General features: G+C 33.6%; 1 protein-coding gene and 3 long non-coding RNA genes across 4 annotated transcripts; all 4 read left to right on the forward strand.

The window, feature by feature from the left end:
* The first annotated feature begins 15 nt into the window (after positions 1-15).
* Positions 16-893, forward strand: LOC113711565 (uncharacterized). Its single transcript, XM_027234721.1, has 2 exons — positions 16-190; positions 631-893. Exons 1-2 carry the CDS (start codon positions 16-18, stop codon positions 891-893), a joined length of 438 nt encoding a protein of 145 aa, XP_027090522.1.
* Positions 894-7,030: 6,137 nt separating this feature from the next.
* On the forward strand, positions 7,031-8,210 carry LOC113713066 (uncharacterized). The gene is made up of 2 exons (XR_011822052.1): positions 7,031-7,329; positions 7,726-8,210. It is a non-coding gene; the product is annotated as an uncharacterized lncRNA (long non-coding RNA).
* A 5,005-nt stretch (positions 8,211-13,215) lies between these two features.
* On the forward strand, positions 13,216-14,491 carry LOC113713064 (uncharacterized). Its single transcript, XR_011821783.1, has 2 exons — positions 13,216-13,601; positions 14,047-14,491. It is a non-coding gene; the product is annotated as an uncharacterized lncRNA (long non-coding RNA).
* A 6,313-nt stretch (positions 14,492-20,804) lies between these two features.
* LOC113713009 (uncharacterized) lies at positions 20,805-22,175 on the forward strand. The gene is made up of 2 exons (XR_011821762.1): positions 20,805-21,150; positions 21,662-22,175. It is a non-coding gene; the product is annotated as an uncharacterized lncRNA (long non-coding RNA).
* The last annotated feature ends 2,762 nt before the right edge of the window (positions 22,176-24,937 follow it).

Below are 24,937 nucleotides of genomic sequence, written 5' to 3' on the forward strand. Positions count from 1 at the left end.
AAAGAAAAAATAGAGATGGCCATCAGTTTTGGTAAAGGATTACTTGTTCTCCTCCTAACCTTAATAGCCCCATTGGCAATTAGCAAAGCTGAAACAGTTGTTGTTGGGGAGTCCGAGGGATGGCGCTACGGCTACAAATATACTGATTGGGCATTGAATCACGGTGCCTTTTTTCTCAAGGACACACTAGGTTAGCCTTGTATTACTATTCAAAACTTTTATACGTCCGAATTAAGGCTAGAGCACTAACTTCTCAGTTGAGTCACAATATATGATTCAATTCAATTTTGCTAAGCACTTTTTTCCTCATTCTAGGCTATGCAACCTAATTCGATAATTTGGAACGAACATTCCAAATATATTAGCAAACTGGTGCACATTAATATGCTTGGAACCTTCTTTAGGGCTTGTTCTTGATTAATTATTTTACCTGATTATAGATTTTAATTTTAAATAATCATTTTTTAAAGAATTTCTTAAAGGGTAGTTTTAACCGATTCTCATTATTTTGATAATCATTTTTCATAATTGGCTTTTACTAAATTAAAATAGACGAGAACAAGCCCTAACTTATCAAAATTAATGTTAATTTAATATGGTCTAACGTTTATTGTCGTGCTGGTGTACCAGTGTTCAAGTATCCTCCTCCTAGCGACACCGTGCAGCCTCATAGCGTGTACCTGCTGCCAAACCTGTACAGCTTCTTGACATGTGACTTCAGCGGCGCAACCCTGTTGGCAGGCCCGAATCAAGGAGGTGGAGATGGCTTTTCATACCAGCTAACTCAAGTCAGACCTAACTACTTTGCTAGCGGAGAGGGAAGCGGTGATGACTGCAACAAAGGACTGATGAAATTCGTTGTCATTCCTCTGTATCGTCCTCCTTTCCCCTGAAAGCAACAATCTGCAGCATGCGTAATGAAACAGTTATCTCGCATCTGCAACATGCTCAATCGAACAGTTATCTCGCTTGAGTTTTAATTTTTTGTATGTAATGGCATGAATACATGCTACTATAATAATGTGGCAGAATACAATGGAAAAGAGTGGATACACTTATTAATTCAATTTTTATAATCGTGTGATATTGTAATAAACTAGAAAGATTTACACATAAATGCAATAGATTGCCTGTGGTCTTTCTTTTAAGTAAGCCTGTTACATGCATTTGTTGTTATTCACAGATATGGCCACGGAATTTCAGTTTTCATTTTTTTTTTGTCTACTCAGGGGGTATCCGGGTTTCGGATATGTCGGACCCGTCTAATCCTCCTGAGATCCGAGAGGAGAGGCTCCATCCCCTCGAACCGGTAATCACTGGGACTCGATCTTTGGTGGGGAAGAATGGACAACGGTTCCTAAGAAGGTTCCCGTGACCAACCGAGCTGTCCAGGAGGGGCAGTTTTCATTCTTTCTTTACGTTACATGCTTTTCACACTTGAGATCCTATTCTTGGATGTATCTAAAGTATTCTGTTTAATACTAGTGTCATCGTTTGATTGCTTATTGGCTATATAATTGAAAGATAGGGACAGTAATATGTCATCAATGGCGGAGTCAAAATTTTAATTTGGGGGAAAAATTAAGTACATAAGTTTAGAGAGCACGGACTAAATATCAAACCAATTGTTTATATTATTTGCAAATAGGTCTGTCGGATGAATCAAGCTACTTAAAGCTCGAACTGATATTGGATTTTCAAGAACTCTTTTGAGCTTAGTTGCTCAACTAATCAATCAAGTTTGGCTCGATAAAAGTTCCTTTAAATTCAACTTGATAAATAAATAAGTCAAATTTGAATAAAATTGGATGAAAGCACAATCATTCCTGTCCCACATTCCAATTTTCAAATAAAAACATCTCAACCATAAATAGTTTGGATGCAATTGCACCTTATAATTTTTGAAACAAGGACATTAAGAAAGGGACTCATGCATCTATAAGCATTTTATCTCTTAGATATTTTGCGAATTTTACAGTGTAGTATTCTTTGAATTTTCAAATTTGTACCATTTAACTTTGTTCTTTAGATTTGTTTGTATTTCTATATGGTTGATGTAATTTCTACCATTATTACAGATTTAATGAATGATGATATATTTTTTTTTTAAAAAAGTAGGGATGCGTTTCGAGGGCAGGCTTCAAAACCTTCTCACTAGGATTTAGGCACCGTTTGGATTGAAGAAAAGAGAAGGAAAGGAAAGAATCAGCTCACAGATTTTGGTGCAAAAACTAAAAAATCAAACCAATATCACCACCCAAGTCTGGTTGAAAGTGTAGAAGATATTTTCTTGTCCTTGTCTGCCGAGGCCATTTGTTAGACCAAGATGGAAACAAAGCCAGTGCAGTTGGATTGTTGTTCAAACAATTTGGTTCGATTGTTGTACTTTTTATATTATTGGATATACAATTATATCCCATTATCGTACTTATGAAAAAATTGATATATATGAATAAAATATTCAATATAATATTATGATGTAATTGTACATTACAAATTTGAATATGTACAATAACTGCACCGAATTGTATAAATCACAATAGCACTGAGTCCTAGTCCGACGAAGACTACTAGCTAATAGTATTGGTTTCCAAGGGTACATTAAACTGCCAAGAACGCTTTAGTTTATAGTTAAGGTTAAAATTCCAGAACTTAGAAGTCTTGTATTAAATCCCCCCTATCCTCTTCCTGCTTCTCAAATTCCAACCTTTCCTTACTTGAAAAAAAATTAAAAAAGCACATTAAATCAACTTTTTGTAGGCAACGCATGATATTTTTGAAGTAATCAAATATCAAATACTGGGGTGAGATGGAAATTGAAGCTCGGGGTTCATTGGGACATCAGAATTCCCTGGATAATTTCGCTTCTAAAGATACAGTAACATTGATGAAAAGAAGTTGTCAAGTGCTGAGCTCCCCGAGATTCAAAAAATTAAATCTCTGTACTCTAAAAAATTTTCTTCTAAATTCTATTGCAAAATGATATTCTCCCCAGAAGTTTGTATAACATTTTTTATCAAATTTTAATACACCGGTAAATATATTTGGTCTCACGTCTATTATCTTTATAGCACAGCATCACTCGCCTATGTCAATTTAGACATACTTTGAAGGGAAATTTTTTATAAGTAAGATTGGTTCGGTATGGAATTTCAACGTTGATCAAGGTAGTATTTTATTTGGGAGATATTTAGTTTTGGACTTCCCTAATGTTACCATCAAAACAAATTTGATCCTCAAAATTTTTAATTTTAAGTAAATTTAGGATAATTGATAGAATAGTTTTGACTTTACATTTTGTTCCACAATATGAGTTTCAATTATTATAGTCCTTTAAATATTAAATAGTGACGTTAAAAGTACAATGCAAATTGAATTGGAATTACGTTAGACTCTGTACTTAGGGCATTGAATTGGGTTCCTAGGAATGTAAATGTGCCTATACATTTATTAGCTAGGAATGCTAGTTCTATTTTAGATATTTGTAGTTGGAGATATTCTCCACCACCTTTTCTTTCTTCTGCAATTTCTATGGACCTATCCTCACCTTAATGAAATTTTCTAGTTTTTCTATCAAAAAAAAAAAGCATAGTCTTAATTTTTTTTAAAAAAACTCTTAATTAAGACCATCAAAAGTTGTAACATGACAACAATATACCATTGAAAGAAAACACATAAAATATCAAACGATTAAGAAGGAAATCAAACTTCACCTAGATTGGGGGAGGGATGGGTTAGGTGGCACGATGGAAGAAAGTGTGAGTGAAAGATTTTTGGATTCAAAACTTTCCATTTACACTGAAAAAAAATTAAACAAAAATCAGACTTCACCTAGAGATTTACAAATCATGATAACAAGGATGGAGTTGCGACTCGTGAGTACCTTAGTTAACCATCATCGTTTTCTGCATCAGGCATCATAAAATTAAGCCAATCAGAGTTCCAATTCTCAACCTCTTGGACAAATTGAAGTCTGCATAACTTCCATTTGGGACAGTAGAAATCAATTACAGTTTCCTACTTTCCTGTAACCAGGAAAACTGCAAGTATTTAAATTTAAATTGAGATGATGTAATATACATCCAAATCCGTACTGACAATGTAACAAAGATTAATTCTTTATTAATTACCTCGCACAACTTGAGATAGGATTTTTGGGTTGGAGGGGACTAATTTTGGGTGGCAATGGCTTACTAGATGACACGGGGATTCCGATTGGACTGAATGGTTTTGTTTGTTTAACTCGCCGGTCTTGATTTAAATAAGATGTGTCCCAAACTAAAAAGAGCAAATTATTAATAACTCTCATGTGGTTTCATTTTTTGCCACATAACTCCCTTAACGTTTCAAAATATTCATTTCACCTTTTATGGTTTAATGTAAACTGCAAATTTAATGAAAAATAATTTATATAACGTCATTAGTTGAAATACCACTAGTGCTCTTATGTAAATGTTAAATCAAACAATGACTTAACCACCACGTACAAAATCATAGGAGGATTACGTGAATAAATGAAATAATCACAGGAGAATAAAATGGATATTTATGCAAACCATAGGGGAGGTTAAGTGGATATTATTATTTCATCACACGCACTTTTAGACCGCTTCTAGTCTAATTCCACTAAATGGGAGTTATGTGGCTATTTTGAAACTTTAGAGCAGCATCTGGCATTGTGCAAAACTATAGGATGGTTATATGTAATTTACCCATGGAAAATTTATGTTAGAGTAAAATACAAAAAAAATCCTTGTGGTAAACCTAATACACAGAAAAGCCCCCCATGAATTCAAAATATACAACATGACACCCGTACTTTGAATTAAATTGTAAAGGTGACAGAATCCGTTAAACTTAACGGAAATGATTTATTGGAACCTAAAAAAAAAATTACACCTAATTTTTAACAAATATACCTGTTCTACCCCTTAATTCTCAATTCTCTCTATCTAGAGAATAAAACAAATGATTTTTTTGAGCAATCTTTTGCTTAATTATATCAGGGTATTTTGGTCATTTCGTCCAATTCCGTTAAGTTTAACGGATTCCGTCACCTTTACAATTTAGTTCAAAGTACGGGGTGTCGTGTTATAAATTTTGAAACTACAGGGGGCTTTTTCTGTATATTAGATTTATCACAAGAGTTTTTTTTGTTTTTTACCCTTTATATTAAAATGGGACTACAAAATGGGTTTTGGGCTTTCATTAAGATGCCAATGTTACTTGATCCCAAAGTCCGCTTGGTTCAGAACATTGAAAGATTCCTTTTTTTGGAAAAATTCAAAATTCTTAGGCAGAACAAATAATACATCCTAGCTAGGCTTCTTCTTCTTCTTAAAAAATGCAAAATATTCCTATTCGAGAAATCGGCCGTAATTTCTTGAGATAAATTTTCACCACATGCCCAAACGTATAGGATTCACCACACATGAGTCATGCATCAACAATTAAAAGACCAATGTTTATTCAAAATCTTCTTATATTGTACCTCTTCAATCAATCCTTTTTCACTTCTTAATTCAAGATATAAAAAGAATCTTGAAAATGGAAACTCATACCCATTTTCTTTTGCATAACAGTAGTGGACTTGCTCAACTTCTATAATCATTAATATCACGGCCTTTACGAGTGGTATTACTATTTTCCTCCCATCACGTCTTTTTTGCATTAATTTATGCAAGCAAGAGAGATGAACATAGACCATCATCAAAGGTCTTATTTTCTCACCAAGAAATTAATTTAGCGGCTTGCTGTCACATTTTCCTCCTTCTATATCTTTCTTACTTTTCAAAATAAAAGAGAATTGGAGGCAAGTAAACCAAATTGTCAACATAAGTTAACAGAAAGCCATTTTGATTTTTTTATTTTTTGTTATAAAGTTTTCTAGATGCACTTCCTTTCTCCATTGTCTGACCAATGAGAAAGAAACTGCCTTTGCTATACCGTTTCAAAACTTCGTTGAAATTCACGTATCTATCAACCCAAATTCAGTTGCTTTTACTGACTTCCAGAGCTCCTCATAAAGTCATAATTGGATGGCCATTTTTTATATAATTTTTTTTGTAACATCATAAACATATTCTTTTAATCTTTATTAAATTTCTTAATCACCTTTTTATATCACATCCTACATCATGATTCCAAAAAAGTTTTTCAAATAATCTTCTTTCCCAACAGACATAGTCTTCATCTTTGAAAAAACTTAATCATGCATCCTGGCTCTTAAATTTTCCTCGTCAACCAACAACATTACATTTATGCCCAGCCTTTAGGCCTTCACAATTCTTGTAACGTATGCAACCTTAATTTGCTAGAATTTCAACCGAGGGTGCAACTCAATCGAGTAGTTCGACTCTTGTTCGTGAGTGCTCGGTCAATAGTTCGACTCAAGTTCGGTCAATAATTCGAGTCAAACTCGGTTAATGTCGAGCTCGAGTCGAGGCCGAGTTACTTGATTGAGTCTTCAAGTCAAGCTCGAGTATGTATATCATACACTCAAGAGCTCATCAAGCTCTATCGAGTACTTGGTGTAATATTAATTAATATATTATAAATAATTAAATTACTCTTTTAAATGGATTATTTGTAATATTTACGACCATAACCATATATTGAGTTTGGGGACTCGAACTCGATATTGAGCTCACCAACTTCTCGAGTTTTATCGATTTGAGTTTGAGCCCTCCAAATATTACGTCAAGTCGAGTTTGAACTTTGTTCAAACAACTTGCTCAAACTTGAGTTCAAATTCAAATTCTGCTATTAGGCATAAAGTTTGTGCTTTGAGTATGGCAATACTGGAGTTCGATACGATTCAATAACACCCCTAATATCAACCTTGAAGCCTCCTCACGGTATTAATGAGTTGTAGACGAATTAAACCATACTGCGGTCAAGGGCATGAAAATCTAGAAATTCTGCTGTATAATTTTCAACATAGCCTAAGAAAACCGGCAACATGATGACCTTACACATTCTATCAAGTCGACATCTGGATATTTTTTGATCTTGAGAACCAGTCAACAAGAGTTGGATCTGGTTGCCAGGAACATCTATATAAACCCAGAAATGGCATCCCAAATTCATATCATCCGTCTGCCTATACATCTTATCATTTCTAGCTTCATTTGATTCGATTACAAACAATAGAGATGGCCGTCAGCTTCGGTAAAGGATTGCTTGTCCTCCTCCTAACCTTAGTAGCCACCTTAGCAATTAGCCAAGCTGAAACAGTTGTTGTTGGAGGGTCTCAGGGATGGCGCTACGGCTACAATTACAATAATTGGGCATCGAATCACGGTGCCTTTTTCCTCGGCGACACACTAGGTTGGCCTTGTATTTATTGTCCGAAATTTTTATAGCTACAAAGGCTAGACTGGCGTCTCAGTTGAATTAGAAAATCTGATTCGATTCAATTTTGATATATACTTGTTGATTATCGTACTTTGATTATATATATTCTAATTTTTAATAATCATTTTTTAATGATTTTGTTTGCTTTTACATCTAAATTTTAGATTTTTTTTAATAGCTAAAAAAGTTAAAATACAGAATCTATCAAAGAATAGCTTTAACTAATTAATTTTGATTATTCTTTATAATTATTTTGTATAATCAGCTTTTGCAAAATATAAAGCGCACGAGAACAATAAGTAGAAAAGTTTATGAGTATTAGTGTTAACTTGGTTTGGTCTAACCTTAGTTGTTTTGCTGGTGCATCAGTGTTCAAGTATGGTCCTCCTAGCAAAATCTCGAGGCCTCACAGCGTGTACCTGCTGCCAAACCTGTACAGCTTCTTGACATGCGATTTTAGGGGCGCAACCCGGTTGGCAGGTCTGAATCAAGGACGTGGAAATGGCTTCTCGTACGTGCTAAATCAGGTCAGACCTAACTACTTTGCCAGCGGAGAGGGCGACGACTGCAAGAAAGGATTGATGAAATTCGTTGCCATACCTCTGTATCGTCCTCCATTCCCCTGATGTGTTTCGCCAAAGCCACAATCGATCTGCAACATGCTTCTTGCTCAAGTATTGATTTTATGTGCGTAGCATGATTACGTGCTACTATTCAAAAATAAAAAAAAATTATATTGCAGATGAAAATTAAGATTGGATACGCTTCATTATTTGGTTGTTTCATGTGATATTGTAATAAACTGGAAAAAGTAACAAATAAATGCAATTTATTTAGTTGTGGTTTTTCTTCTACGTAAGCCTGTTACATGCACTTGTTACTCATAAATTCGTGGTCATGGGTTTTCAGTTTTCACTCGTTATTTTATTTTACATAATTTTTTCTTTTGGAGAAATGATTTTGCATAGTTTGCACACTTGAGATCCTATTCTTGGATGCATCTTGTATTCCGGGTAATACCAGTGTCTCGTTCAGTTGCTCACTGGCTAAATAAATGAGAGATAGGGAGACCATAATGTCCAATGGCGGGGACAATGATGTCCAATTTGGGTTGGGGGCAAAATAAGTACAAGTTTAGATGGAACAGACTTAATATCTGTCCAGTTGTTTATATTAAAATCTTATTTGCAAAATCGAGTTGTAAAATGAGTTAAACTATTTAAAATTCAAACTGAGATCGGATTGCTAAAAGCTTATTTGAGCTTGGTTGCTCAACTATCAATGTATCAAAATCAAGCACGAATAAGCCAGTCTCGAGTTTGGCTGAATAAAAGTTCATTTATATTCAACTTGACGAGTAAATCATTCAAATTTGAATACAACTTTAAACTCGTTAAAATAATAGACTTATGTTGGTTCAGTTTGTTGCGTGAATTGGTTCGCTAGTTTTTTGACACCATTCAGCATACACTAATAGCCAAGATTATTTGTAAATCAACGTTTTATAAGTATGGAATAGCTTTAGACTCGAACACCGGAAAGCCGGCAATTGTAATTGATTTCTACTCTCCCAAATGCTAGCTATGCAGTTCTTTACCTAATTTTGTCCAGGAAGTCGAGAACAGGAACTCTGATTGGCTTAATATATAATGGCTGTTGCAGAAAATGATGATGGTTACTTGAGGTAGGGGCAGCTGCAAGCGCTCTCTGCTCAGCCTCCCCTTGCTCTTGCGAAGTCAAAATCTTCTTCTTTTCGATACCCTTTACGTTGGTTCCAGCCTATATCTGGAAAGGGATTTTAATCATTGGATTTGGCGTTTGTGATATGTTATTGACGAAATCAAATGCCGCGAAGCCAAGATTGTGCACTACAATGGAGAATAAAAGGAGGTACCTTGAATTACCAAATTAAGTCGTCCGGAAAACAAGAAGTAACAGAAAGAAGAAAATATACATTCAACATTGAAATATCCTAAACATAAAGTTGCTAAGTTCAACTGATTATGATTACCAAGAAAATCTCTACCTAATTGCCTATCATCTTAAATTTAAAAAATTCTAGGAAGTAATATATTTGGATTAAGCATGTAGAACACTTCAATGAATTGATTTTTCCAAAAAAAAAATGCAATTTATTAATTACCTAGCACAATCTAAGATAGGGTTGTTGGGGTGGAGGAGATTAATTTTGGCAATGTTTCGAAAACTCAACTAGACCGGCCGGTTCCCGACCGGCCATGACACTGGTTTGGTTTTATATTAAAGTTGACCTTGTCAAAAAATTGGTCAAGAACCGGTAAATCCGAGCTTCAGTTTTTCGATTTTTTCCTCAATATTTTTTTAAGTTTTGCAAAATGTGGCTACCAAGGATCAAATTCAGGACCTCTGTGATACGAAGCCAGCATAGTAGCCATTGCACTATCACATCCGATTACTATCTTTTGATAACACATTTATATAAGATAAACGTCTATCTTTCTTTCCTCCATTTTCTCTACAAAATCTCATTCTCTCATGACTCTTTTTTTATAATCTTCAACTCTCTCTCTCTCTCTCTCTCCTCTTTTCTTTAGTAACCTTCTTTTTAATCAAATCTCTTTAGTTTTAATTTATTGATATTTTCTTCTCTCTTTTAATTTTATTTTCGTCTATTAAATTGAAAAAAATTAAAAAACAATTTTTTTTCTATAACCCTAAAGATTAATTATTAAATGCCACCATCACTCACTTTCATCTCATTTTTTGCTTCTTATCAAGTTTGCATCTCTATTTTCGATTCTCCTGACTTTCTTCAAACTCCAAACTTTATTTTTTTTTAAGTTGCAATCTCTAAATCCCAAAAACGTGAATTAAAATTTAAACTCACAATGTCTAATTCCCATAGACATGAATTTTGTATAATTTCAAAATATAGTGATATTTTTGGGTTGGATCTAAGATTATTTTTTGGTAGATATAATTGAAATTGAGATGAACTTTATTTGTTTCAACTTATAATTTAAAAAATTTATTTTTGAAAATCCAAGTTCGTCGAAAATATTAAACTTTTCATCATATAAAGTTTTAAATTAGTACATTGCATGTCTTATTTTGTGCATATATATATATATTATTTTTAAAAAAATTCATTGAACCAGGGTTGAATCGGTCCAAACGGTTGAATCTTGACTCGAACACCTCATCGATTCAATTAACTATCCGAGTTTTAAAACATTGAATTTTGGGTGGCAATGGCTTACTAGAGGAGATGGGGATTCCAATTAGACTGGATGGTTTTGTTTGTTTTAACTCACCAGTATTGATTTAAATAGAGCAAATTACCTGAACACCTACTAAACTTTTCAAAGAGTAGAGTTTTAACCATTCAACTTTTATGTGTATATGCTTACCCACTAAATAATCAAAAGTATAAATTTTGGATCATTCTATCTATTTCCACAGTTAAGTTTGTCATATCTAAGGATTGCACGATAGTTTAGTGAATAAATAAATAAATATATATTTGTACGATAGTTTAGTGGGTAAGTACATACTCGCGCAATAATTTAATAGGTAGATACATTTTGTGCTTCCTAAATTGCCCCTCGACTATGTCTCATGAGTTGTGCGAGTCCATGGTAGAAATAAACTAAATGGCCCAAACATTATATTTTTGATAGTTTAGCGGGTAAATGCATACTTTTAAAAATTGAATGACCAAAACTCTATTATTCGAAAAGTTTAGTGGGTAGCCAAGTAATTTGCTCATTTAAGTAAAATACGTGTCCCAAACTAAAATGGGTAATTTATGTCAAAATGGGATTACAAAATGGGTTTTGGGCTAATTAAGAGGCCAAGGTTCCTTGATCGCAAAGTCTGCTTGGTTGAGAACATTGAAAGATTCTTCTTCTTCTTTTTTTTTTTGGGAAATATTCAAAAGTCTTAAGTAGAAAAAAAATACATCCTAGATAGGCTACTTCTTCTTCTTCAAATAGGCAAAATATTCTTATTTGAGAAGTTGGCGGTAATTTCTTGAGATAAAATTTCACAACATGTCCAAACCAAACGTATAGGATTCACCAAACATGAGTCCTGCATCAACAATTAAAAGACCAATATTTATTCAAAATCTTCTTCAACCAATTCTTTTTCACTTCTTAATTCAAGAAATAAAAAGAAACTTGAAAATGGAAACTCATACCCATTTTCTTTTTCATAACAGTAGTCAACTTGATCAACTTCAATGATCATTAATAATCATGTCCTTTAAGAGTGGTAATTCTATTTTCCTGCCATCATGTCTTTGTTGCATTAATTTTTGCAAGCAAGAGAGATGCGCATAGCCCATCATCAAAGGTCTTATTTTCTCACAGAGAAATTGATTTAGCGGCTTGCTGTCACATTTTCCTTCGTCTATGCCTTTATCCTTCCTTTTCAAGATGGAAGAAAATTGGAGGCAAGCAAACGAAATCGTCAATATAGGTTTACAGAAACCCATTTTGACTTGTTTGTTATAAAGTTTTCTGCATGCACATCCTTTCTCGATTGTCAGACCAATGAGAAAGAAAATGTCTTCGATGGAGCGTCTTAAAACTTCGTTGACATTCCCGTGCCTGTCAACACAAGTGCAGTTGCTTTTACTGACTTCCGGAGCTCCTCATAAAGTCATAATTGAATAGCCATTTTTATATAATTTTTTTTTTACATCATAAACACATTTTTAATATTTTTTCTTATTTTTTTCTAATCATCTTTTTATACCCCATCCCAAAAACGTAATATATCATCATTCCAAAAAAATATTTCTTCCAAACAGACATATATATATATGTGTTTGGACAGCCAATTATTTGGCCAAATATATTTGCTGACATCACCATTACAATTTCCAATACACCTTTTTATCTTCCCAATTACTTTTTTATCTCACATACATCACATCACAAAAAGTGCTACAGTAAAAATATCTCAAATAACTTACAATCCAAACACACTATTTTAGGGATGGCAACGGGGGCAGGCATCCGCGAGGGGGTCATTGGGGCGGGGGGGAATTTTTCCCCCCGTTTAGAAATGGGGCGGGGGGTGGGGGTATACTCCCCCGCCCCGCCACCCGTTTGAAATATATATATACACATAATTATATATATAATGATATTATCAATTATACTACTAATTATACATGTCTATTAATAAAAATTATTAATTATTTATACTAAATTTATTAATAATACATTTATGTTAAATTCCTAACTACACTTAATACAATAACACTTTTTTCTAAAAAAAACACAATAATAATTTAGTGATTATATTTGTATCAAAAGTGAAAACTTTATTATTTTAGTTATATTTGTTTTATCATATTAGATTGTATTCAAATAACCTTTGTTTAACTATTTTTATGAGTTTCAATTGTGAAATTACAATGAATAATAATTTGGTGATGTGTTGATATTTTAGTACTTGATTACTTGCTCAAATTTAATTATAATGAAATTATATAATAAATTTTTTTTAATCCCACGGGGGAAGCGAGGCGGGGCGTGGGGAATTAAAATGCAACGGGGCGGTGGTTGGGGGAGGTATCCCCTGCCCCATTGCCATCCCTAATAATATTCTTCATCTTTGAGAAAAACTAAATCATGCACCCTGGCCCTTAAATTTTCCTTGCCAACCAACAACATTACATTTATGCCCACCCTTCCGGCCTTCACAATTCTTGTAACTATGCAACCTAATTTGCTAGAATTTCAACCTTGAAGCCTCCTCAGGGCATTAATGAGATTTAGACGAATTAAAGTAGACCATATTGCTGTCAAAGGCATGAAAATCTAGAAATTCTGTTGTGCAATTCTCTCAACGTTACGTAAGAAAACCGGCAAAATGATGATCTTACACATTCTATCCTCCGGTCAACAGCTGGGTTTTTTTTTTTTTTTTTAATCTTGAGAAACAGTCAACAAGAGTTGGATCAGATTACCAGGAACATCTATATAAACCGAACTAAAGCATCCCAAATTCATATCATCCATCTGCCTATACATCTTATCACTTCTAGCTTCATTTGATTCGATTACAAACAATAGAGATGGCCGTCAGCTTTGGCAAAGGATTGCTTGTCCTCCTCCTAACCTTAGTAGCCACCTTGGCAATTAGCCAAGCTGAAACAGTTGTTGTTGGAGGGTCTCAGGGATGGCGCTACGGCTACAATTACAATAATTGGGCAAAGAATCACGGTGCCTTTTTCCTCGGCGACACACTAGGTTAGCCTTGTATTTATTGTCCGAAATTTTTATAGCTACAAAGGCTAGACTGGCGTCTCAGTTGAATTAGAAAATCTGATTCGATTCAATTTTGATATATACTTGTTTTTTCATTCTAGCATAGGCAAGATAAATTGGATATACTTTTGATTGGACATTCCAAATCTACTAACAAACTGGTTAATATTATTAATCTGCTGGAAACCTTTTCTAAGGCTTGTTCTCGGTTGATTATCTTACTTTGATTATATATTCTAATTTTTAATAATCAATTTTTAATGCTTTTGTTTGCTTTTACATCTAAACTTTAGATTTTTTTAATGGCTAAAAAAGTTAAAACACAGAATCTACCAAAGAGTAGCTTTAACTAATTTTGATTATTAGAAAAATTTATGAGTATTAGTGTTGGTTTGGTCTAACCTTAGTTGTTTTGCTGGTGAATCAGTGTTCAAGTATGGTCCTCCTAGCAAAATCTCGAGGCCTCACAGCGTGTACCTGCTGCCAAACCTGTACAGCTTCTTGACATGCGATTTTAGGGGCGCAACCCGGTTGGCAGGTCTGAATCAAGGACGTGGAAATGGCTTCTCCTACGTGCTAAATCAGGTCAGACCTAACTACTTTGCTAGCGGAGAGGGCGACGACTGCGAGAAAGGATTGATGAAATTCGTTGCCATACCTCTGTATCGTCCTCCATTCCCCTGATGTGTTTCGCCAAAGCCACAATCGATCTGCAACATGCTTCTGAAAAATAAGATTGGATACGCTTCATTATTTGGTTTTTCGTGTGATATGTATTGTAATAAACTGGAAACAGTAACAAATAAATGCTTGTGATTTTTCTTGTACGTAAGCCTGTTGCAAAATAATTATAGCCTCCTTTTGGGCACCAATGATTCTCTCTATCTCTCACTCAGTTTCTTTCTCTCTTGTGTTCTTTAAAGTAAACTATGTAATCAATTAGAAGACCAAGTCAAATTGTGAGAAGCTCTTCTATCAAATAGTGAATCCGACATACAAAACAAATGTAATCTCCACTTGTCTAAATTGTTCATTTAAAGTTCCTTCCAAAATTGTGAAATTTACATAAGGAATGCTATACAATTTCACAGAAAATCTATTTTAAAGGATAGGGATAAAAACAAAAAAGTCTCATCTAGTATACCTAATACACAGAAAAATCCCCTGTGGTTTCAAAATATACAAAATAACACCTTATGTTTTGAACTAAATTGTAAACTAACAGAATTCGTTAAACTTAACGAAAATGATGGTCTCGGCCGTTAAACTTATCGGATTCCGTTAAGTTTACCGTTAAATTTACTGGATTCTATTAAATTTTCCGTTAAATTTACCGGATTCCGTTAAGTTTAACGAATTTTGTTAGTTTACAATTTAGTTCAAAACATGAGGTATATATGTTTTGAAATCACGGGAGGATTTTCTATGTATTAGACATACCATAAGGGGCTTTTTTTTTTTAACCCTAAAGGATAGGACCTTTAATATAGATGTCAGTATTTCCCACCAAATTTTGAGACTTTGCCATCATAGCCAGTGATGCAAGTATATCAGTTTTGTACTCCAATAACAAAAGAGAGATTTATAAAAAAATTTTAAGATTTCTTTTTATTTTTCTATTAAAACACCCCTTTTATTAGCAATTAGCAATAAGGTCGTTACAATGAGCAAGAACTCAAAAAAATATGCAAGAAACTGCCAATCAAGCTGCTGACGAATACAAAAACGCTAAAAACAAAGGCAATGTTAGATTTCGCTTTTTTTACTATTGGTTTCTTTTCTTTTGAGCCAAAAAAAATAAAAAGCCAATAATAAAAAAAAGAGAAATCTAACATTGCCTTTGTTATTAGTTTCCGCATTTCTAGTTACTCATTAGAATTACAAAATCATTACTGAGATTCAGAGGATTTTAATCACCAAAAAAAGTTAAATAATGTGCACGTACTTATGCATTTGAAAATATACAGTACCATTATATATATATATATTTTTTTTGTCGACATAGGGGGTGTCTGGATCAATCCTTACGGGGCCCGACTAATCCCCCTGTGCTCCGGGAGAGGAGGCCCCACTCCACACCGAAGATGTAAGCCACGGGACTCGAACCCTGGTTGCCAGGTAAGTGGCCATACCCTAAAGAAGGGGAGCACACCGTCCAAGTTACCCCGTGGGGGCTTACAGTACCAGTATACAACTTAGAATCTTCTGATATAATTTGTCCTTATCGATAACAGATAAGACGTAAAGACTTTTGGTGAAGACCTATGAAAGGACGACTAAGATTTAATTAATGGTGGAGAATTTAGTACCCATGCAATTGACTTTAAAACTAGTTGAAAACAATAGAGTAACGATTGATGCATAAAGTATATTCATCAAGTGTGCTTCATAATCCCCGGTTTAGTACTGTAACTAAGTGCTAAAATCTAAATAGAAAAAATAATTTATCTTGATTTTTCTGGAAAGGACCAAAACGAAGTTCAAGTTTTAAAAAAAAAAGTTGCAATATTATTGTATAGCAGTATTTTAATCAAATTGAGTTTTTCATAGTTTTATTTAAATCAAATTATGGTAGTTTTATTGTTTAAAAATTAGTATTTTATTAAGTAATTTCTTATAGCTGTCAAACAACACATATAATCTACAAATGAGGAGTCTTATTATTATGGTCAGTTAAAAAGTGAAAGGTTGAGGGTATTATTAATTATTATGTGTGATTAATGATATGTGATTGATTTATTTATCTTTTATCACACATATTTTATTATGGTGTACATTTGTCTCCCCCTTATATATTTGTGAGTGTTTTAACATGAACAAATTGTATTAACTATCAGTTTAGAAAGAGATGGTCATGTTTTTCATTTCTTTATCGACCTCTTTATTCCTCTTGCAGAAAATGGTGGCTTCTCCTCTTGATGTTGATGAATGTTACATACTCATCATTTCGGTTAATTTTATCGGTGGAGGAGACCAAGTTGGTGGTCCTCTAAAATTATGTGAACAAAATCAAGTAAAATCACTAGTTATATGGATGTTAATTAATAAGAGGGAATAACTTAAGAAACCTCTCCTGTGGGTTTTTGACAATTACAGGCACTTCTTTGAGGTTTAAAAGATTACATAAACCTTTCTTAAAAATTATATTTTTGTAATAATTGATGATGTAAGCACAAAAAAAAACTAACGAATATCCTATATTGTCACGATTTAATTCCTAATGAAAATTAAATGATAAAAGAATTTAAATGCCATCGTTACCCGTTTAGATAAAGAATTTCGTGGTACACAAATTGGAGCCATGCTTTGAAGCATCCGTAGTGGATGATTAGCTCAATCAAGAATTCCATGTACTGTGTGAGACGAGTTTAGAACTTTCGGATAAAAAGGTATTAGCGTGAAAGAGTTTCATTTATTATGTTTTAAACTGAATTTTCATTTAGGGTTTGTAGATTGTGTGAAGGCCAGAAATAGTCTTTTCATAATATCAAAGAAAATAAATTTATAATTTTTCAAACATCAAAGGAGGTGCCCCCAATTGTCAGAATAAAAAGAAAGTAATTTAATTAGGTAATTTGGTTAGCTCTAGTGTCTCACAATTCCTAGTTTTGAATATAGTCTATGCTTTGATTAGAGAATTTTTAGAATATAGGTTTTTATTTTTGAAATCTAAAGTAACACAATCTAAAAACACTCCAAATACAAACAATTTCAAATATACCTAACAAAAAATACAAATATAATTAATAAATTCTATCACCTCTTTCTTTTTCTACCCACCACCCACCATCCCTCCTCCACCACCACCTCTGCCTCTCCCTCCTCCTCTGTCCTCCCTTTTTCCCTTTCTCTCTTTCCTTCCTTCCTCCTTTTTCTCCTTCTTCCTCTTCCTTCTTTTCCCTCCGTCTCCCTTGGCAGCCTCCCTCCTCTCTCTCCTCCTTTTTCAACAACCCCCTTACTTTTCCCTTCTGTAGAAGAGGAAGAAAGTAAGTGATATTTTGAAAATCTCAAAAATATTAAGTGTTATTAAGAGAAACTTCATGGGAGGTTTCTGATATTATCCTATACTACAATGGATAACAAAAGATCAAGATTTGAAAACAACCAGAAATATAAGGTACCCCTTTGTACCAAAATCAATTCCTCCAGAAAAAACAAGAAGTAACAGGAAATGAATAGATACAATCGAGATCTTTTTTACTTCTCGATGCAATCAAGATTGAATTGTCCCAAAAAAAATTTCAACCTGAATAAACTTATGAGTTAAGGGTGGCACAAGACTGACAACAGAACAGGACACAAACTGTTTACAATTTATTAATTACCTCGCACAATCATAGATTGGGCTGTTGGGATGGAGGAGGCTGATGTGGGGCGGTAATGGCTGACTGGAGGAGATGGGGAGTCAAAGTAAAACTGGGTACTTTATGTCGAACTATACGGGAGCCCGAAAAGCAAACATTGAGGAATAGGATAACAAAGGAGGACTTAAGTTAATTTGCCAACTTGACTTGCTCACAAAGTCCGCTTGGTTGAGGACCCTGAAAGTTCTGTTTTTTTTTTTTCCCTGAAAAGTTGAAAATTTTTAAACAATACAAACACATAATAAACATCCTAGAGACCCCCCCCCCCTCCTTCTTTTTTGTCTTTTTTGCTTACTAAGCAAGGAAAGATTTACTGAAATGCTGCAAACAAGTGATCACTGATAGTTGGAACTTGAAAGGTTCAAATGTGCAAGAATTATTCATTGAGAAGCTGAAAATAAACTCCATAAATTTTCACATGTCCAAAATATAGGATTTTCCACACAGATGCATAACCACATGCATTTGGATACGCGTCAACAATATACAACCAATACGTATCAATGTCTTCATATTATACCTTTTCAACCATTTCTTTTTAATTTTTATTTAAAAGAAAAAAGAAAAACTTTACTTTTGTAATGGTAGTTATACACTTATACTTACTCAACTTCTATAATCATGATTTATTTATGTCTTTTAAGAGTATGTTGCTTTCCTCCCTTTTTTTTTTTTTTTGTCTCTAGTTTCCTGGGTCGTTGAACATAAAGAGATGTATACTCTGCGTTTTGGATTATGATCAAGAGATGTATATTCTCCATTTTCCCACATTTACGCAAGTAACAAATTGAACATATCCCATGATCAAAGGTCTTTATTTCTCACCAAGCAATTGACTCAGCGTTTGGTGTCGAATTTCCTTATCCTTCCTTTTCAAGATAGAAGAAAAATTGGAGGCAAGCAAACCAAATCGGCAACATAATTATCTAGAAGACCATTTTGATTTTGTTGGAATTAATAAAGTATTTCGTTTTCTGCGAAGAAAAAATGGCAAAGATTTTGTTGGTGTAGAGTTTTCCAGATGCACTCCCATTCTCGACTGTCTGGCCAAAAGAAAATGCCTTTGATGGACCATTTCAAAACTTCGTGAAATTCAAACTCAGTTGTTTTAACTGACTTCCGAGCTTGTCCCAAAAATAGTACCATAACCATATTTTTCGTCTCTGTAGAGACTTAATCACCCTTGCTCTTTGTAGCATTGATGGCTTGTTCCATGTAATTTAATAGAAGCAAATGAGTTTGTAATTAATTTCATAACCACGAAAATAGGTATGAATTAGTCATAGATATAGTTGGTGCACCTGTGAAAGTGGATATCACGAGCATTAGGAAATTACGCCATAAATTAACCAATATTTTGATACTCAATTAGTCAGGAAGTAGCACTAACATGAGTAAATAGAGATTCCATTACATGGGAAACTTCATTTGTATTTTTCTGCCCATTAGTAACATAAGTTTATTAGTTTTAATTTGTTGATAGTCTAAATAATAGAGAAGCTTTAGTAATACCAGTAATTATCCATCTTCCCTGTAGACTCGATTCTTAATATTCTATATTCAAATACGACCTGTATATTTGTAGTTGTGTGTGGGGTATTTAAGAATTTATAAATTTAAAATTTGCAACGAAGCAAGAGTATATTTTTATATACACACCCCGCACCTATCAATAATCATTTATTATGCCATTTTTTCCCATTTTTACTTTTTTTTTTCTTTTTCTCGTTGTTCTCCATTTCCTGAACTGTTGTTTATTTTTTATTTCTTTTTGTTGTTGTTCTCCGTTTCTTGAACTGTTGTACATGAAGTGATGTATAATCTCCATTTTGGATAAAAGATGCAATTATAGGGTATGAACATAGCCAATGATCAAAGGTTTTAATTTTCTCACCCTGAAATTGATCTAGTGCTTGGTGTCACATTTCCTTGATGCCCTTATCCTTCATTTTCAAGATAGAAGAAAATTGGAGGCAAGAAAACCTAATAGACAACATAAGCATCTATGTAGAGAAATTAAACCAAGTTAACGTTATTTGGTTAGTAGTGAGAATTATATTATTTAGTTAGTATAATGGCCACGCGGCTTCAATTCCATTCCAGGATGTATTAGTGCTAGTCTTAGTCAGTTTGTAAGTTAGTCGCATAGGGCTTATTAAGTGCATAGCCTCGTGTTTCATATAATTGTCAGTAGCCTCAATTCCGTTTGTATATGGTGAGCAGTCGCAGCTTGTTTCATCATCAACATAGAAAATTTCCCTTTACCTCGTATATCAATTTCTTGAACATTTTCTTACGGGTTTACGCTTGATTATTGTTTTGTGTCCATCAATCTAGAAAGCCATTTTGATTTTGTTGGAATTAATAAAGTATTCTGTTTTCTACCATAAGAAAAAAAAAACAAAGATTTTTCTGTTAAAAAAGTTTTCCAAATGCACTTCTTTTTTCGATTGCCTGGCCAATGAGGAAAAAGAAAATGCCTATAATTTGATGCACCGGACCGTTTCAGAGCTTCGTGTGAAATTCCGGTGCGTACCAACCCAAACTTCTGTTGCCTTTTACTGACTTCCGGGGCTCGTCATAATCATAGGAACATTATCGTTTTTCGCCTTTGAAAAAACTTAGTCACCCTGGCTCTTACATTTTCCTCGTCGACCAACACTATTACATTTTACGCCCACCCTTTGGGACTTCACAAGTCTTGCAACGTATGCAACCTTGAAGCCATTCTGCGGTCAAAGGCATGGAAATGTAGAATTTTGTTGTATGATTTTCAAACATCACCCAAGAAAACTGGAAAAATGATCTTGTACATGTTCATTTTAGTCAGCATTTGGAAATTTTTTTCATTTTGAGAACCAGTTAACAAGATTTGGATCAGCTTGCCAGGAACGTCTATATAAACCCAACTACAACATCCCAAATTCATATCATCCAACTACCCATATCTTATCTTTTCTACCTGCATTTGATCCCAATACATACAATAGAGATGGCCATCAGCTTTGGTAAAGGATTGCTTGTCCTCCTCCTAACCTTAGGAGCCACCTTGGCAATTAGCCAAGCTGAAACAGTTGTTGTTGGAGGATCCGAGGGATGGCGTTATGGCTACAATTACACTGAGTGGGCCTTCAACCACGGTGCCTTTTTCCGCGGTGACATACTAGGTTAGCATTGTATTAGCATTCGAAATTTTCATAGCTAGATACAAAGGCTAGACTAACGTCTGAGCTGAGTTAGGAAATCTGATTCAATTCAATTTTCGTATACACTTGTTTCTAATTCCAGTCTAGGCAGGTAATTGGATAATTTGGAGTGGATATTCCAAATCTACTAGCAATATTGAGATACATTAATCACCTTGGAATGTTATTAAGCTTGTTCTCGATTGATTATTTTTCTTGACTATATATAGATTCTAATTTGAATAACCAAATTTTCTTGATGTTCAAGTTTTGCTTTTAGTACCGAAGTTTTAGGTTTTTTAATAGCTAAAAAGGTTAAAATTCCAAAAAATACCAACCAAGAGTAACTTTAACTGATTCTGATTATTCTCTACGATCACTATCTATAATCAGATTTTGTGAAATCTAGAGCAAACGTGATTAAGCACTCAATAGAATGTAAAAGTTCTAAATTATTTTGGTCTAACCTTCATTGTTGTTGGTGGTGCATCAGTGTTCAAGTATCCTCCTCCTAGCGACACCGTGAAGCCTCACAGCGTGTACCTGCTACCAAACCTATACAGCTTCCTAACATGCGATTTTAGCCACGCAACTCTATTGGCAGGACCTAATCAAGGAGGTGGAGATGGATTCTCGTACGTGCTAACTAAGATCAGCCCTAACTACTTTGCTAGCGGAGAGGGAAATGGCGATGACTGCAACAAAGGATTGATGAAATTCGATGCCATTCCTCTGTATCGTCCTCCTACATCCCCTTGAAGAGTTTCGCTAAAGAAAAATCTCTGCTACATGATTAATAAAGCAGGGATCTCGCTTAAACATTATATATATTTCTTTTGTGTAATGGCATGAATACATGCTACTAAATTGATATGGCAGAACACGATGGAAATTAAGATTAAGAGTGGATACACTTCTTTATTTGATTTTTATAATCGTGTGATATTGTAATAAACTAGAATGATGAACCAATAAATGCAATACATGTGCTTGTGGTTTTTCTTGTACGTAAGCCTGTTTCATGCACTTGATATTGTTCATAAGTATGGTCAATGCGTTTTCAGTTTTCACCATTTCTTTATGTTACTCGATTTTCACACATGAGGTCCTGTTCTTGGATGCATCTAAAGTAGTAGTAGTATTCCGTTATGAATCATTATTTTCATCACTTTTGACACTTTAATCCAAATCATGAGAAAATTATGTATAACTTTTGAAATCATAGGGAGGTTATATAAAAAAATACGAAACCACGTGGGGGTAAAATATAATTTGCCCAATGAACTCAGAGATAGGGATAGTACTCCACCTCAAGCTTTTTAAATCTTATCCCTTTTCTGTTGAATTTTTTTTTTTTAAAAAAAAAGGAGAGAGTACTATGTCACATTTATTGGTAAGAGAATATCTGTTTTAAGAGTAAAATATTCAGATTGCTCAAGATATGGACCCGACAAGCTATATATTTCTGCGCAAAGTTTGTGAGATGGATACCCCGTGAAGCTGCTTTTTCATATTTTCTTTTCCAAGAAAGATAAGTTTTTTTTTTCAAATAATTTAAACAACTCTCTTAATAATAATTTACTTTAAACACTTCTAAAAGAAAAAATAAACCAATTAAAAGCCAAGAAAATGAGCAGGATGTAACTAGATAGAAATGCGGCTTTACAAGTTCTAAGTACAGGATGTGTGACCAGATAGAATTGCGATATTTTAAGATATTCTGGCTTTGTTCCTCCTTTGGCTATGAAGTAGGAGATTTGCAAAATAATTTTCACGCCCTTGTGTTTCTCAAAAGTAGTGCAAGTTTTTTCTTTTCTTTTTTTTCGATAACGATAACATTTGTATAATTTATCTATCATATTTTATAATGATAGAAAGATTATATTTATATAACCTAATCTATTCTATTCTACAGAGAGAGAAATACAGACCTGACTAGACCAAAGAGACAAAGAGACGTTCTAACACCTTTTTTAAATTTTTTTGACTGCAAATAGGGTTCAAATCCCTAACTTACAGTTCAAAGAAAAATTTAATCCTTTTCTTGTGACTAATGAGCCAAAATTCAATGGTTAAGTTTTTTCTTTTCTAAGTTGGTCATTTTGTTGAATGACAACTATCATGCTCCAATTTCGTCCTGACACTATGTGGACATGATTGAAGAACGCTATGTGGACACGATTGAAGCGTATCATTTTGTCTTGGAAGATGATATGTGAACATAATTTTGTCCTAACACAACTGTGTAAACATTTCTAGAAATTTAATGATGAATAATAAATCAGCCCATTTTGTATATCATTTAAAAAGTCCTGATACGTAATCAAAATTTTCAAACTCAATTTTACAAAAGAAATGAATTAATAGTAAAAGTTAAAAGGCCAAAAATGTGCCGATAGGTTGATAACTTGTACTAGTCTTGAGATGAGATATCTTCCTCTCTTTCCAAACTTTTCACAGTGAAGTTAAAAAGCAAAAAGATTGAGAAGATATATCTTACCTCTAGTTTTTGTTTTTGTTCTTTTTTTTTTTTCTCCATAGTGAACTCCAAAAGTTTACTTTATTTAGTCTTCTTTTCGGGCAAATCTCTACCCTAGATTTTTGTTTTTTTGCTTTGAAGATACTGCAGAGCTTCTGAGAATACTGAGTTTGTTTGGATAAGAGTTTATTTGGATGATTTATTTGAGATATTTACTGTAGCACTTTTTGTGATGTGATGTATGTGAGATAAAAAGGTGATTGGGAAGATAAAAAGGTGATTGGGATTTGTGAAAACAAATTAAACAAACCAAATTTGGCTTGTCCAAACAAATTTACTGTCTGCCCTATGGGAAGCAAGCGTTGAAACTGTTGAAATCATTAAACTGGCACGACTGTGACTGACGACACCGGCGAAGGTTTGGAGCTTCAAAATCCGAAGAATATTTTGGCTAAAGCTAGAAGAGTAGACTACGGAGCAATGATTTCCTTAAAAAATAAAATAAAAAGACTACGGAGAAATGATGCCGTACTAAGGAATCGCGAATGAGGGGCAAGACGTTTGCAGGTTAACCGTACTCAAGATTAAAGGTCCATATTGGAAAAAAAAAAAAAAAAAACTCGAACGCCGTATTATTAATGTTATATTTTTACTTTATTGAAACAGATGCTTTTCAATCTTAACGTTTAAAAAAATAATTTTTTTAAAAATTTCAATGCACCTTTAATAAGAAAATATTTTGAATCCAAAGAATACATATGTAAATTCACTAATGATACATTATTTCGATATAATGATTACTATATTTTTATAAAAAGTTGAATTTTCAAAAAGCGACTTTAATATTGGGATGGAGGGAGTACACTTCAAATCATGTGATGTATATCATTTTTAACATTATATGTGAAATTTATATAAAAAAATTTTTATGTTTATCTTAAGTTAAAAATTATTTACATTCTGAATAAACCAACTTGCATATTGTTGTTTTGAACATAACTATTTGAAAACAGTTATGCCGGAAACCATCAGTGCCCCAAGTTCAAGGATCGCTTGGACGTGATGCTTTGGCTTCCTTTAACCCCTAAATGGGTAGATTGACATCCATTTAATTTAATAAATTTGTTTGGATAGGGTATTATTTGAAATATTATTTGGAATAATTACTGTAGCACTTTTTGTGATGTGATGTATGTGAGATAAAAAGGTGGTTGGGAATATAAAAAGGTGGGTTGGAAAATGTGTTTATGATGCAAGCGAAATATTATTTGGAATAAGTTTTGTATCCAA

This window comes from Coffea arabica, chromosome 10e, assembly GCF_036785885.1.
Source record: "Coffea arabica cultivar ET-39 chromosome 10e, Coffea Arabica ET-39 HiFi, whole genome shotgun sequence".
Taxonomy (NCBI): Eukaryota; Viridiplantae; Streptophyta; class Magnoliopsida; order Gentianales; family Rubiaceae; genus Coffea; species Coffea arabica.

What these genes read in the sequence shown, in the direction of transcription:
- LOC113711565 (XM_027234721.1), top strand. Translation starts at nt 16, where the DNA reads ATGGCCATCAGTTTTGGTAAAGGATTACTTGTTCTCCTCCTAACCTTA. An exon ending in TTTTCTCAAGGACACACTAG is followed by an intron (nt 191 to 630) that starts GTTAGCCTTGTA and finishes CTGGTGTACCAG; the next exon opens with TGTTCAAGTATCCTCCTCCT.